The sequence below is a fragment of the Ornithorhynchus anatinus genome, chromosome 11, assembly GCF_004115215.2.
Source record: "Ornithorhynchus anatinus isolate Pmale09 chromosome 11, mOrnAna1.pri.v4, whole genome shotgun sequence".
NCBI classification, from domain to species: domain Eukaryota; kingdom Metazoa; phylum Chordata; class Mammalia; order Monotremata; family Ornithorhynchidae; genus Ornithorhynchus; species Ornithorhynchus anatinus.
Genome location: NC_041738.1, coordinates 31460507 through 31477364, shown reverse-complemented (window position 1 = coordinate 31477364; position 16858 = coordinate 31460507). Strand labels below are relative to the sequence as shown.

The window sequence follows — 16858 nt, the reverse complement described above, 5'->3', positions numbered from 1 at the left end:
CATCTCCAAAATGCTTGGTGAAAACACAGGGAGTGAAAGAACCAAGTGTACCTTGTCCACGAAAGATTATCATGCTCACTTTATTTTTATGGTATTTAAGCATTTACTATGTGCTAGGCACTGTACTAAGCACTGGAGTAGGTATACCCTAATGAGGCTGGACACAGTCCCTATCCCACAGGGGGCACACAGTGCTCAATAAATATGATTGATCACCTCATTACAGATGAGGTAACTGAGACACAGAGAAGTTAAGTGACTTGCGCAAGGTTACACAGCAGACAAGTGGTGGAGCCGGGATTAGAACCCACTTTATGGGATGAGAAGGCGGAAGCCCAACTAATCAGTCCATTAGAGAAGCAGCATGACTTAGTGAAAAGAGCATGGGCTTGGGAGTCAGAGGTCATGGGTTCTAATCTGAGTTCCTCCACTTATCAGCTCTGTGACTTTGGGCAAGTCACTTAACTTCTCTGTTACCTCATCTGTAAAATGGGGATTAAGGCTGTGAGTCCCACCTGGGACAACCTGATTACCTGTATCTATCCCAGCACTTAGTACAGTGCTTGGCACATAGAAAGTGCTTAACAAATACAATCATTATTAAAGGCATCTGTTGATCTCTGACTGTGAGCAGGACACTGTTCTAACCATTGGGAGAGTACAGTAAAATAGATTCTGTAATATATGATCTCTACCTTCAAAAAGCTTGCAGTCTTAGTGGGCTCAGGAGTGTCTCCCAGCAAGCTGGTGGCCAACGCTTAGTTGAGAATTTGCATAGGCTTGTCAGCACCAGAGGTCTAGTAACCAAGACAAATTCTAGACTAGGCTAGGCTACCAGTTTGCTGAAGGACACTCCTGAGCTCACTAGACTACAAGCTCCTTGAAGACAGGTAGCACGTCTATACACACTGTATTGTAATTTCCCCATGACTGGAGATTACTGTGAGACTGGTCCAGATTATGCTGAAGCTGATCTAGTTATAGCAGACTTTGCTTAATGATCCCGTTAGAGTGCCATTCTTCCATCAGCATGCTCTTCAAGTGATGTATCGATTGCTCATTTACCAAAAGTATTGACTGTCATTTCTTATGCTGCTTTTATTATAACCCACCTTGTTTCTTTTGTGTCCCTTATTTAAAGCAGGCTGAAAGGTTTTTTTTACTCTGAGATTGAATCCACTCTTTTGATCACTGAACCCTTTATTAAATAATGGTTGTCTCCCCCCCAACACTCTACACACCTGTGAATTTTGCCTTTCACCCTTTCTAGCTTCTACCTCCACAAATTCCTGTCACCTGTAATGTGATAATTTATGAAATGAGGATATCATTTGCTTCATCTCCTGACATTTCCTGAATCTTCTTGAAGAAATTATTCATTATCTGCAGACCATCACAGCCTCTTTAATGACCTTTTTTGTGTGTTCAATTCTTAGGTAGAAGGAGTCTGAAATTTGTGGTGTGAATGAATCACATAATTATTCTTTGTATTGGGATTCATAAAAAAAAAACTGACCTTTTAAATCTCCCAGGATTGTGTGAGGATTTAGGAAAAAAAAAAGATAGTGTAACATGCTTGGACTCCACAGTGTTCCATCGGGTATATATTATTATTCATAATTGTGGTATTTAAGTGCTCACTCTATTCTGTGCTAATGGGGTAGATACAGTATAATCAAATAAGAAAGAGTTTCTGTCCTGGTCCTGGTAAGCATAGCATAGAGAATAGAACAGGGTCATTGGAGTCAGAAGGTCATGGGTTCTAATCCCTGCTCCTCCATTTGTCTGCTGTGTGACCTTGGGCAAATCACTTCACTTCTCTGTGCCTGTTACCTCATTTGTAAAATGGAGATTGAGACCGTGAACCCCACATGGGACAGGGACTGTGTCTAACCAGAATTGCTCGTATCCATCTCAGTGCTTTGTTCACTGCCTAGCACACAATAAGCGGTAAGCACTTAACAAATACCACAATTATTAAACAAATGGAATTATTCATCAGCAGAAGTTAAAGGCAGCAACTATTGGTAAATTTAAAGGACAAGAGGCGACTAATGATGGGAATGTTAGGCATCTACTGTAGCTGTGAAGGTGGATGTCTTTCAGAGCAAGTATCAAGTGCTCTTAGAGATTGAATGCTTGGCTGTATTAACTTTTTGGCTGACCCAATATGACATCAGTCAATCTTATTTATTGAGCAAATCACTATCCGTGAGTTCTTATATGAAGTCATTTACAATTTCTCGATCATTCCAAGTTAATGAATTGTTAGATAGACACTCTCTGTGTGAAAAATTCCACTTCATGCAACTCATGGGTTTCTTTTTTGTTTTGTTAGGTTTGATGTTAACAATACCATTCTTCATCCGGAGATTGTGGAATGGTAAGTAGAAGTTTATTCTCCAAGTTGCTTAATTTATGTGTGGGTTTTTCCTTCCCAATTTCAGAATGACCAAGACCAGACCCTTCTGAAGGGAAGCTTGAAAAGGCTACTGCTGTCACATTATTGAAGCATCCTATCTAGCAATATTAAAAAAAATATTAAGGGTGTTGGTATGCTGATATCCTGGGAGTATGTTTGTCTCATAGGGCTATCTGGGCTTCTTTTGCCAGTGTTATCTTTCATTTTGGCTTATTTTGAATTCTTCCCATAGTTTCCGGAAATAGCCTTATGTCTTTTTGTTCTCCTCTGAGATTGACTCTCTGATTCTAGAACATTAAATAGTCCTACATTGTTTCAGTGATTGATCAGCAGTGAATCCTGGCCTCTTATTTCCAAAGTACCCCTGTCTCATAAGGAGCAAGAGATACTAGGCTCTGCTTGAAAAAGGAATTATATTGCAACGGCTATGTAATATAGTCTACATTCATAAGAATACTTAATATTATTAAAATGAACATTAAATGAAGAAATGATTTGACATGATGCAAGCAGGAGCATTTTTATAAGTGTCAAATCATTATTACCTCCCTTGGGATATGTTTTAATAGCATAGACTCTTTGGCTCTTTTCATGGTTCTAATTCTCAGTGAAATCGACTGTAATTGCCTACTCAGTGTAACCAACATTTAAATGGTTCTGGATGGCACTGTGTTGCTCTTTTTAAAAAAGAATTTTGGCAGGAGGTGTGGCTCATTCTAAAAGTGTTTTCCCCATGTTGTTAATTATAAATTGTTATTATGGTATAGTATCCCTCTCTTCTGCCAGGATTTTAGACCCTGTAGTTGAATGTAGCCCAACTATATAGAGGCACTTATCTTCATTTAAGCCTAAATAATTAGCCCTGTCCTAGTTCTACTGAGTATTTATTGAGGCAGGAGTTTGTGAGGAGTGCCAAACTGATTTATTTCAATCTATTCTCTATGGATCCAAAGCTACCTTTTCCCCACCCTTTCTCCCAGGTGTCCTTGGTGGTGGTGGAGGATTACAAGGGAGAGTCCAGAAAGTGTTTCGCTCTCCTCTGAAGAAAGAAACTATTAGAATGAAAGGAGTACTAACTGCGAGTACTTCATTTCTGGGGGAAGCCAGAATGAGTGGGGTAGGTTGGTGTTTTGTGCAGGAGCTGAGCTACATTGGAAGTTATCAGGTGATGATATTAATTGAGCATTTCCTCTGTGCAGAGAACTGTATTAAGTGCTTGGGAAAGTAGAATTCAATAGAGTTGGTAGACACGATCCCTGTTTATGAGGAACTTACAGTCTTCAGGGAGAGATGGACATTAAAATAAATTACAAATCAGAGAAACAGTCAAGTATAAGAATAAGTACATAAGTGCTGTGGGGCTTGGGGTGGGGTGAATAGCAAATGCTTAGGAAGTACAGATATGAGTGCGTATATGGCTCAGAAGGGAGGAAGGATAGGGGAAGTGAAGGCTTAGTCAGGGAAGGCCTCTTGCAGGAGATATGATCTTAATAAGTCTTTGGTGGGGAGAGTTCTGGTGGATTGTGTTGCCCAATCATTTTTTTTTTAAATCATTCATTCTGTTTCCCCACTTCTCAAGAACCTCCAGTAATTGTCCATCCACCTCCACATTAGACAAACACCTTACCATTGGCTTTGGAACATTCAATCACCTTATTCCTTCCTGTCTTATCTCACTGATTTCCTCCTACAACCCAGGACTCACTCTTCTAATGCCAACTTATTCTCTGTCCCTCGATCTCACTTATCTCACCACCAACCCCTTGCCCAGATCCTGCCTTGGCCAGGCAGGAACCACTCCCTCCCACTTCATATCCAACAGATGATCAGTCTTTCCAACATCAAAGCCTTATTAAAATCACATCTCCTCTAAGAAGCCTTCCCTGACTAAGCTTCATATTCCCTTACTCCCTCTCCCTTGGGTCTCCCTTACACTTGGATTTGTTCTCTTTAAGCACTTTTCGTCCCACCCTCAGTCCCACAGCACTTATGTACATCTCCATAATTTTATTTTAATATCTCTCCCCCTCTGGACAGTAAGTTCCTTTTGGGTAAAGAACATGTCTATCAGCTATGTTGAATTGTACTCTCCCAAGCACTTTGTACCATTCTCTCCACACTCAGTAAGTACTCAATACATAAGATTGATTTATTGAACTAGGTGGGAGTTTCAGGCAAGGGGTTGGCAGCGGGATAGATGAGATCAAAGTACAGTGAGTAGTTTGGCGTTAGAGAAGCAAAGCATGGGGGCTGAATTGGAATAGATTTGTGAGGTATGGTAGGCTTGAGATAGCTGATAAAGTGCCGAAAAGCTGACAGTAAGGAATTGGGGTTTGATGCAGAGGTGGTTGGGCAACCAATTGGAATTTCTGAGTTCAGTTCACTAGAAGTCATAGAAATGATCCCTCCCACAATAATAATAGCTGTGGTATTTGTTAAGCTCTTACTGAGGCCCAAGCACTTTTCTGAGTACTGGGGAAGATTCAAGGTAATCAGGTTGGACAGTCGGTGCTCACAGTCTTGATCCCCATTTTACAAATGAGGTAACAGGCACAGAGAAGTTAAGTGACTTGCCCCTGGTCACACAGCAGACACGTGGCAGAGCCAGGATTAGGAACCACGACATCTGACTCCCAGGGCCTTGATCTGTCCACTAGGCCATGCTGTTTCTCTGAACTTAAAGAAACAACAAACAAGAAACTTAGTCTTCAGTAAGGGAGAGGTGTTAATATAAATTACAGATGAGGGAAATAGTAATGTAAGCATATGTAGGCAAGTGCAGTGGGGATTGGAGTGAGGTCAGTAGTGCATAGGCAGTTTTTTCAGAGAATAATTCAGGCAGCAGAGTGATGAATAGATAGGAGAAGGGAGAGATAGGAGGCAGGGAGGTCAGCGATGAGGCTAGTGCAGTAGTCAAGGTGGACTATGCCCATTGTGGGCAGGAATTGTCTCTCTTTGTCGCTGCATTGTACTTTCCATCTGCTTAGTAAGGTGCTCTGCACACGGTAAACGCTCAGTAAATATGATTTAATGCATGGTAAGCGTTTAGATCATCATAGTAGCAGCCTGGGGAAGAAAGAATATTTTACAAATGTGAAGGTAATTTCTGCTCTCTTTCTCGGTAGATGAGAAGGTGCTCAACCAGCAAAAACTGGGGAAGAGATAGGGTCTTCATGGTGTGCACCCCTGCCTCGGTTAGGGGTTAAGTCCCTTCAATTGTATGACTTCATTTTTTTTTTTAATTATCATTGGTGATAGGCAATAGTATCATATCAGAGCCTCATTCATTATCAAAAAAATTGGGGGGCAAGGTGGTGAGCTACACAGATTCTTCTCCTTACTTTTTATAAATTACTTCATTCAGGGTTTTTTTGGTTTGCTTTTTAAGGCCACAAAGTCAGGTATTGATTAGTTGACTTTTAAAAGACACCTCTAGATCATGCTGTCACCCTTTCAGAACATAGATGCCAGGCCTGAATATATTTCTGCAGGCAAGATGGGACATCTCTTGTGTCCTTTGGTTCTCACGTTGACCACACATCAACATATTCATGTACTAATTTTTTAGGACTCCTTGACAATACCCTTTTTTACAGCCAGATATTCAGTACAGCTAGGCCCACTCAATTCCTTATGAAGAGCCACACTTCTATTAATTCTATCTTCCAGAGAGTCTGAGATAGTATTTTCGGGTACAGGGGTTGGATGAAGCTTAGTCTCCGAACTATTTTGTTTTATTTATTTTTTTTTAAACAACCCTTGCAGGAGGAAATGTAGGTTGCAAGTAGCCATGTAACAGGTCAGACTTCTGAGCTGTAATTCCTCATTAATGCACTGGGCTTCACAGTATGGCTTCCATAAGAATTTCAGGTGTCCCTTCTATGTATGATGAACTGTTCTAGTTGTCAATTTAAAATTGCCTAGTACAGCCTGATCCTGAGGCATCTGTTCTCTAGAGTGATGAAAGCTTCATTTTTACATCTTCATTCTTTGTTGGTTATCCATTTCCTTTTTTGACTGTTTTATTAGGCTCTATCTAGAGCAAATGCTCTTTTGATTTCCTGTAAATTCCCCTATAATCACACTCTTCCTTACAAACATGAAATCACTGATCATTCCTCCTCTTTAGGTTGCATATTGAACTTTCAATATGCAGGTCAGAAGTTGAACCTCATAAACACAGGGCTTCTGCATCCATCATCTTGAGCATGTGTGTCTTCACTTTTCTGGGCTTTCAAGAAATAAACCAATCTGCAAAGAAAGAGGAAGAAATGCGAGGAGAGCTTTAAATGGAGCAGTGGCTCAGGGCTTTGGTTTTTCAGGGCAGACCTTTGTGGAAAATTCATAGAATAAAAATTGGGTAATAAATTGCTCCATTTATTCCTGGATGTCAGAGGAGCTTGAGAGTCATAAACTATTTTTAGGGCTGTTAATTACACCAAGTGGAATTATTCTGGATATTTTAATTAGGCAGTTGGATAATCGTATCATTCCCCTTGCCTCTTTCTTGTCCACATCCCTCTCATGTCCTGAGGCGCAAAGATAGGTAATGGGGAAGAATTCATCAAGCAGATCAGATATCCTTGTTTGAGATCACACAGCTTGAGATGTAGGACTTGCACTGAACTGAATGGGCCGTTGAATGTCAGTAATCTTGGAATTGATGTGCCTCTTAAAAAATTTTCAGAGGATTTGCTCTGTTTTTCGGTCCTGAAGATTACTTAGTTTTCTTAAATGGTTGTAGAAAATTGTTTTAAATTGTTACCGATCTTATAAATTGTTGAAGTTCAATTGGATTTTATTTTGCAGGCAGGGGTTGAAATGATTATTGAAAATGGTAGCCGATGGCTGAACGATTCAAAAATGGATATTGGCAAATCTTATATTCAGGAATCTATTCTTCCTGACAGTTTTGTTTGATTTCATAGGATTGTGTTGTTTAACTTTTCTGTGTGTTTTTTGAAAAATACAAGGGCATATGTGAGAGCCAACAATGCGCATTAGTCGAGCAATTGTATCCAAAAGTTGAGTTGTCCTGAAAAGTAGGGCATTCCCCCTCCTGTCCACCCCACCCAGATTGTATCTTGTAGATTACTTATTTTCAGAGCATTTTCCAATACTATAACAAGATATCCTGCTTTCTGAGACTTGTTAGCTTAGTAAAGTAATTGATAATAGTTGGTGTTTTCTAGCATCTAAAGTCAAGTGCAATACAATCTTGGTGTCCTTCCCCCATATTTGGGGGATTTTTTTTGTGTGTGTGGTGCTCCTTGTGGGCAGGGAACGTGTCTACTGATTCTGTATTGTACTCTGCCAAGCCCTTAGTACTTTGCAAACAAAAACCGCTCAGTGAATACTACTGATGTTTGCAGGACCACTCTTCGTGCTTCCTTTAAGATTTATCTGTTAGAAAACTGATCTCCTGTAATGCAGCATAATGCTGCCATAAGAAATATCCAACATTACTTGGAGGACTTTTTTTTTCCTCCAGTTTCAGTGTTCCTTTTTGAAACTTTCTAAGTAGGTATTTCATGTTCTTTTTGGCCCTCTTCATTCTTGATTGGAGCAGAGTCATTACAAATGTATTTTCAATATTCTGGTCCTGTACCATTGACAGCTTGTGCTTAGACAGTCAGGGCCAGCAATGTTATCAAGAGTGTTTCATACCATTGAGTTTTTATCTTAAATACTTGACTTCTGGGAGATTGCAGATATGCAGTCATTTTCTGAATTTTGGGAGTTTCCTTATGGAATGCCTGTACACTTTTTATTTTCTATAGAAATTTAAAATTGTTTCTAGCCCTTCTGTCCATGGAGATAGAATTTGAGTGGGGAAGTATTGTACTAGTCTAGTGCCTGAACTAGATGTTCAAGGTATGTTTATGTTCAAGGTAAATTATGAATGATTGGTTAAGGTGGGAAAGTGCTTTTTGCCTTTTTCACGACAAACTCCTATTTCCAGAGTTTTCAAACATGGAATAAATGGGATCAAGATGAAATCCAGCCAAAAAGATCTCCTCCAAAAGCTGCGTTTATGAGTGGATTTTTCTAATTCAGTCCTTTATGCTTTTTTTAATATGTGACCAGCAAAATGAATCCCATATTAACTAAACAGATCTACAGTAAAGTTAAAAATAAAAGAGTCTGTTTTTAGGGAGCTTTTCTCGAGGTAAGGTAGTGTGATTTCTGAAATATAGCATCTGAAATAGATTTTTCCTGACTGCTGTTGACCTTTGGAAAGTCATTTAACCACTCAGTGCCTTTCTTTTCCTAATTGTGAAATGGGGATATCCTCATTAAGGGAAATTTATGAAGAATAAAGGAGAATATTGTGAGCCATCTGGGAGGGGAAGACGGAGATGCAACTGATGTGTCAAATCTTGGGAAATGAACAAATTATTTTGGAGGTCCCAGGAAATGTTTTCCTAAATAACACATTATAAATAAGCAGTATGGTATGTTTGTTTCTGGAAATAAGCTGTTTCCTTACATCAGTGAGAAAGAAGCAGTTCTCCCAGTGTTAGACAAACTGCTGCCACTCTAATGGAACAGGGCCTGTCCACTTTAATGATCATCTCTACATCAATCGTTGAGTATAATGGAAGTAAAAGTCATTTGCAGTGGAACGTAGTTACTGGATAAATGTGTCCCTGCTTGAACATGAAAAGAAACCATCCCTTTGCCTTGGCATTTATCTTGTAGATAGCCATTTTGCGGCCAGGTTCTGTTCCATTACTATTACTTCTTAATTGTAATTGACACGAATCCCTTTGTGTCTTGCTTTTGATGGTCTTTTCAATAACATTAGTATTTTTAAAGCCTTGAATCTATCTTCTATGGCATAAAACACTCTCAGTTTCAAAGTTGTTTTCCTTCTCCTTGTACTTAGCCTGGGTTGGTAGATTTAAGTAATTTGCATGCAGTAATTTTGAGATGGGAGGCTCCTGGGTAAAAGCATCTTACAGTAATAAATTCCCATCATTGGATGTCTTTTTTTCTTGAGTGTTTCAGAATCACAACAGGAAAAACTGAAATTCCAACCATTTTATTTGCTACTCTCTTGGTTGCATAAACCTCAGTCCTAAATATATCCCAGTCCTGTCTTTGATTCTGTTTGCACTAGATAGAACCTGAATTGTTAATGGTGTGTAACTGGAGATTTTGATTCTGAAAATAGGAATCTGAATTTTCCCAAGTAACTAATTCTCTAGGTGTCTGCTGTTTAGAGAGAGTTTGATCTGTACATATCTTGAAATTGTACATAATAAATTATTCACATTATTGTCTGTCTCCCCTCTTAAACTGTAAGCTGGTTACTGGCAGGGAAGATGTCTCCCTGTTGTACTCTCCAAGTGCTTAGTACAGTGCTCTGAAAATAGTAAGCCCTAAATAAATAGCATTGATTGAAACTGGTTACATTTTCCAGCCAAAGTGGTACGTTCAAGGGTCATCTGTTCTCACTGTTTGAGAAAAGTAGCTGATGCATTGTTCAAAGCAGAGTCTTGTTACATTTCCTTTATGTGTAAGTGGTAAACGTGAGTGAAATTTGATTGCTGCTGTTTGTTGCCTGTCAGTAGAATCTGATCAGTTGAAACGTGTTCAAATGGGAAAAAGTCATTATGTTGATTTCTTGGCCCCAGTATATCGAATACTATTATCAAAATTTGAAAGAACAATCCAAAGATGTGTTCAAAAATACAAGATTTAAAGTTCTACTCTATCAGAAAACTATACTGCTCTGACTGTTAGCAGTGTTGATTGTGTCCACTGTGTGCGGAAATCCTGGCGACGGTAGAAAGGAAGGATTGAGCACAATCTGACTTTTGAGTTGCTGACAATCTTGTGGCATACTGGAGATGAGACTATTTTGATTCCTGTTTGCCCCATGGAAGTGCCAAAGGTTTTAAAGAGAAAGAGGAAAAGCTAGTGCATTAGAGTGCCTGTTGTCCGGGTGCCTTGCACAAAGTATTTATGTCCCCTCAGTCCCCAGGCCAACCTAATGATGTCTTCTCCCTATATTCATCAAGTAAAGATGCTAGATGTCAGTCTTTCAATCAGTCAACCAATGGTATTGTTTGAGCACCTACTGTGTACAGAGCATGGTACTAAGCGCTAGGGAAAATACAAAAAAATAGATCAGGTCTAAGAGCCCTGCCTAGGTAAACCTGTGGGAATCAATGCTGACAGAGAAGTATGACAATAGAAAATGAACAGTAATGATATTTACTAAGTGCAACACACTGCATTAAGCACTTTCAAAGAAATGTGTGACTAGACCACACTACTATTTAAGCACTTAATATTTACCTGACAACATTTATGTACATACATGTAAATTATTGTCTCTACCCCTCTACTCTGTAACATCCTTGTGGGGAGGGATTGTCTACCCATTGTGCTGTATCATGCTGCCCCAAATGTTTAGTACAGTGCTGTGCACACGGGTGCTCAATAAATACTATGATTACACTGTGTAAAAATCCAGGATTCCCACCAGCCTCTTGCATGTGGGAGCACTATAAAGGGAACATCAGGAGAGAGGGCTGTGGGTTCTAGAATTGTCTTGGGAAGAGGGGAGAGATGTGGAAGATCAAGTGGCCCGGTCTGTATTTCTCCATTTCTCCCTCCCCAGTCAGTCAGTCATATTTATCAAGGCCTTATTAATAATAATAATAATAATAATAATGTTGGTATTTGTTAAGTGCTTACTATGTGCAGAGCACTGTTCTAAGCGCTGGGGGAGACACGGGGGAATCAGGTTGTCCCACATGGGGCTCACAGTCTTAATCCCCATTTTACAGATGGGGTAACTGAGGCCCAGAGAAGTTAAGTGACTTGCCCACAGTCACACAGCTGACAAGTGGCAGAGCTGGGATTCGAACTCATGACCTCTGACTCCAAAGCCCATGCTCTTTCCACTGAGCCACGGTGCTTCTCTTATTGTGTGGAGAACACTGTACTACACGCTTGGGAGAGTAATATCATAGACACATTCCCTGCTTACAAAGAGCTTACAGTTTAGAGGGCCCTGCCAGGGCAGAATTGACTCCAGCCTGCAGCTTGAGAAGGGAATAACTGAAGGAAAATGTTTAATCTTCCTCTTGGAAATATTCAAAATCCTGTGAAGCTCAGTCTTCCATTCTGAATCTGATTTAAACCTAATGCTATGGAAACAAGGATTTCTATCATTGTTGTTGTTGAGTAGTGGCAACCTGACAAGATTTTAAAAAACAAATAAGTGCTTAAATCAGTTTCAACATACTGCTCAAACTAAAACATGAGAAAAAAGAACAGCTGTTTGCACTTCAAGGCTTCTGAGGTGGCAGCCTATAATATTTGAAGGTGTCCACTCTGAACAAAGAGAACTGGTACTGAGAAGCAGAGTGCCGTAGTGGGATGAGCATGGGTCTGAGAGTCAGAGGACCTTTGTTCTAATCTTAGCTCTACCACTCATTTGCTCTGTGACCTCGGGCAAGTCACTTAACTTCTCTGTGCCTCAGTTAGTTTCCCTCATCTACAGAATGGGGATTCAATACCTGTTCTCCCTCCTACTTAGATTGTAAGTCCCATGTGGGACCTGATTACCTTGTAGCTATCCCATTGCTTACTACAATGCTTGGCACATAGTAAGTGCTTAATGAATACCACAGTTATTATTGGGCATTCTCACCTTCTTGGGAAAAGGTGGTATTTGTGACAGGTTTGTTTTATGCCAGAAACTTGAACTTTAAGCATTTCATTATGATTTTGTTGTATTTATTGAGCGCTTACAGTGTGCAGAGCACTGTACTAAGTACTTGGGAGAGTACATTGTTAGCAGACACATTCCCTGCCCACAGAGAGTTTAGAGTTTATGCTGTGACTAAGAGGCATGTGAGAGCTCTTAAAAGGGAAAAAAATTAACATTGTTTGGCCCAAGCAGAGGTTGTGCCAGATAGAGTGTGAATCTGATGGGTGTTTTTTTGTAGATTTTAGGTTAATAGCAGAAAATTCAGATTTATCGGGTTCAGAGATGGCTGAGATGGCCTTTATCACTCCTTGCATTTAGGCAAATTTCTTATGCCTCTGGCAGGTGGGATCAAACTCAGTATTCATAGAGAATCTTGGGACATGGTGAAAAGGAGAGATGGTACCTAACTGTAAAGATCAGACCACAGTTGTATATTGTCACCCCACTGTCAAAGAAAGTTTAGCTGAAAATAGAGGACTATTGTGTTTGACAAGGGAAGGCTGAAGGGCTGGGGTGCTCTTTGGAAAAGAGATAAAGACTTACCTTATCAACTAGCACTCTCTTAACTTCTCTGTGCCTCAGTTACCTCATCTGTAAAATGGGGATTAAGACTGTGAGCCCCACGAGGGACATCCTGATTCCCCTGTGTCTACCCCAGCGCTTAGAACAGTGCTCGGCACATAGTAAGCGCTTAACAAATACCAACATTATTATTAATCAGTTCTTTCACCCCGTCCTAAGGTGGCCATTTGTCCATTTTTTTTTTTACTGGACAGTCTGGTTTCCAACTGGCCTCCTTCTATCAGTGTGGCTTCAGAAGTAGATGTTTTTGTGGAGTGCTTTAAAGCCAAACGTCAGGGATTTCCACTTAAAGTAGAGAGGAATGGGTGACCATTGAAGGTTTTTGAGGAATGGGGAGATGTGTGAGGAAATACTTTTTTAGATAAATGATCTGGACAGAAAAGTAAAACATGGAGTGACTTGATGCTGGGAGGCCAGTGAGTTGGCGGCTGCAGTAGTCAAACCTGGACTCAAGTGCCTAAACCAGTGTGAGTGTCTTCCCAACTGGATTGTATATGTTCCCTGAGGGCTGAGATCATGTCTACCAACTCTGTTGTATTGGGCTTAGTTCAGTGCTTAGTTCAGGGCTCTGCACACAGTAAGCACCTAATGAATTCCATTAATTGATTAAGGGGAGTTGAGGCCAAGACCATGTTTAGTAAGGACCGGTGGCTATTGTGCCCATCTTTGCCATCCTTTTCCCAGTTCCTCATTGTCCTTCTGGCCTGATCTCCACAGCTGGCTCTGATCTGATCCCTGTCTCCTCCTTCCCACCCAACCTGTGCCGTTGAGCAAATCCTGCTAGAAATCCCTGCCACCTTCCCACGGTTCCATCCGGGGCCTTTGCTCCTGCCCAACTCACACCAGGGACATTGTGAGGGAAATTGAATGGTGGCTGCGCCTTCACAAATTTTAGTCCTTGGAAAGGCTTTGGTCTTGACTGGATGGTGGATGCTGAGTGATAGCACATATGCTGGGTGACAGCACTGAGGGGCCCCCTCCTGGCTGGTCCTTTTACCCTCTTTTGGACTTTGAGTCTCAGCTAGCCTGAACTCTGCTTCTCTAGTTACAGCACCGTATTGCTCTTATTGTGTGTTTTCCTTGATTTTTATGACTGTATGAATTTTTAAGGTCCATTATTACATGTGTGTCTGATGCCAGCACCCTCCAACCCCTGTGGTTTTAGATTTTTTATCCCCTTGAGGGTTGGGAACTGTGTCTCATTCTCATCTGCACATCCTCCCTTCTCCCCCCCAGTACTTAATACAGTGCTCTGCACACATGGATGTTACTACTTGCTAAGTTAAGAAATCACAGCTGTAAATCATACTTGTAATAATCCAGAGTCATGTAATTTTGACATCAAATATCAAAGCAAATTAGAGGACCTGCTTCTTGTGTGACTAAATCACCCTTGATGGTATACAAATGCTCAGAATTGGTATCTAAAGTATTTGCAAGCTTGTGGCTTTTCATTATTCTTCATGTCAGAAGTTTCTTAGTATTTCTTTCAGCTTCACTGTACTAATGTATGTGTCTGGTTTATCAATTTCCACTTTTGAAGAATTACCTGGTAACCTGTAAAATGGTATTTTAATTGACTTTTAGATGGCTATAACGATGTTACTGATTTTATCCAATTTTTTCTCCCCCTTTTCTTTAAAGCCGGGTGATTAAAACAGATATGGAGTTGGAAGTTCTCCGTTACACCAATAAAATCTCCAGTGAAGCCCATAAGGAGGTAAGAGAGTCATTTGCCATTTATAATTTTAGATGTTAGTGTAATAGTTGGATTCAGTGAATGAATCCAGCAGGCTACATTGCATTTTGGTAATGTAATGGAGGGAGTGGATATAAATAAAAAGGCCATAACTTTAAATTAAGGAAAAATGGGCTATTGTGCAGCTTTGTGTGTTGGATGAATATTGGGGAAAATACAGTAAGCTATTTTATATAGGAACCATAAAGGCCATTTTCACTTCATAAATGTCACTTTAAATATTGCCGCTTACTTGGTGAGGAATAGTGAAGAGAAACAGCGGGTTCAATATTGAAGAACAGTTCAACATTCAGCCTACTGAGGCCCTCTCTGACTCGTCACCAAGTGAGCGACAAAATTTAAAATTCCATCAAAAGTTTGCATACTCAGAAGGTGTGTTTAAACCCCTGCTCTGCCCTTTGATAGGGTAGCACACTTGTCTAGCCCCCGAATGATGACTGCATTCTGCCCCACCTAGGGGTGACTCGATTTTTTTTGCAGATGAAAAGTGCTTTGATCTGGGTGATGTTTTGCAAATGGGAGAGGGGGAAGGGGGAAGAGTGGAGGAGGGGGAGACAGGGTCCCCCACAGAATTGCTGTTCCAGGTAAAATTCTCAGGGAAAATCATCAAGCAGCCACTTTTAAGTTTACATAGACACCCTGGGTAGTGTGTGTGCCCCACCTCCATCCCTGGCCCCGTCTTTTGTGCTGTCGCCCAGGATTGGCAGCAGGTAGTTTGGTGCTTTTCTGGATGGATAGATTGCACTGTGGCCCTTTCATTTTTTCTTTCATTCAATTGTATTTATTGAGCACTTACTATGTGCAAAGCACTGAACTAAGCACTTGGAATGTATAATTCGGCAACAGATACAGTCCCTGCCCAACAATGGGCTCAGGCCCTTTCCCTTAAATGCCTTGGTTTCCCGAGCTACAAATGAGAAAAGTCTCTCCCAGTGCTGTGGTTATTTGTTGGCTTTAAATATTCCATTCACAAGTTTTAAAAGCAGACAGAATGCAAAATAAAAATAATAATAATTGTGGTATTATTATGCATCAAGCACTGTACCAAGTGGTATGGTAGATACAGTGTCATCAGGTTGGACACAGTCCCTCTCCCACAAAGGTCACACAGCTGAGGAGGGACAACGGGTATTTCATCCCCATTTTTACAGATGAGGAAACTAAGGTACAGGGAAATTAAATGGCTTACCCAACATTATAGAGCAGGCAGGTGGCAGAGCTTGGACTAGAACCCAGTGTCCTTGACTCCCAGGCCCGGGATCTTTGCATTTGACCCCAGAAGATTCTGTTCTGGTGGTTGATGGAAAGCTCGTGTTCATACTTCCTCCAGTCTTAGTGAATAATTGCAGAACATAGATTTTTAAGCACCGTTTTTCCCCACTTCAATGTTATCTCTCCCCAATGTTTCCTCTTAGTAGAAGCTCCAAATCCTCCTACAAAATGTAGCTCATGAAGGAAAGCTTAGAAGAATGAAATTTGTCTTTATACTTCAGGAAAGATTTTTCCAGTTGAAATCCACAACTGAGAAGTGGCAGAAGCTGAATGTTGCCTTTAGTCTAAGGAGCAGTGATTGTGATACAGCTTTGTGTGGGGAAATAAATGAGGCTTTTTACATGCAGCATCCACTCTTGTACTGATTAATTTCTTTATATCTTACAAAAGTTAAACAAAGGGAATTTAATGGCATTCATCATGGCTTTCTTAGCATTAAATATTCACTAATCATCTTGATTAAATTTTTAGGTCGGAAATTGACTTCATTCTAAAGCTACTGTAATGTAGCAGTGTCTCCCCTCTTATTTTAAGGGAATAGCTTGCCTCCATAAAGAATTAAATAAACGTAATGCATTTTCTGATCTGTAGTTTAATACAACCCCTGTCCATCGCATATATATACAATTAGATCATTGCACAATCATTTTTTAAGTTTTAAAAACCCTACTACTTCACTATCATTTTTAAGACAATGTCCCTATATGCCTAATACAAATGTTCTTGGTTCATGCCAATCTTCTAGGTAATGAAGGCAGTGAAAGTGGGAATGAAAGAGTATGAAATGGAAAGGTAAGTCTGATTACTTCTCTATTCACAATTAAAAATTTTAAAGCTGAATAGTGTTTCTAGAAAAAAATATGAATACCATTTCTAGATGTTTTGGAAAAATTACTCTTTGTACTGCATGCAGTTCCTCAATTTTCTGTAGCTATTTACTAGTAACAATATTTGATGCCTTTTCAGGGCACCATCCGTATGTAGAGGGACTTCTTTTCTTTATTTCTGTAATTTACAAGCAACTTTACAAACCGGGCATTCTTGAGGCTTGGAAACACCTTTGTAGAGTAGTTTGCCACGCTTATGTGTCAGT

The 16858-nt window shown here is 40.2% G+C and overlaps 1 protein-coding gene across 1 annotated transcript in view; it reads left to right on the top strand.

The window, feature by feature from the left end:
- The window catches only part of PEPD (peptidase D), a 283243-nt gene that overhangs the window by 75278 nt on the left and 191107 nt on the right, over nucleotides 1-16858 (top strand). Inside the window, exons 7-9 of the mRNA XM_001509616.6 lie at nucleotides 2339-2383; nucleotides 14379-14454; nucleotides 16511-16557. Of these exons, the coding sequence (XP_001509666.2) occupies nucleotides 2339-2383; nucleotides 14379-14454; nucleotides 16511-16557 (168 nt within the window). The remainder of the gene's footprint in view (nucleotides 1-2338; nucleotides 2384-14378; nucleotides 14455-16510; nucleotides 16558-16858) is intronic.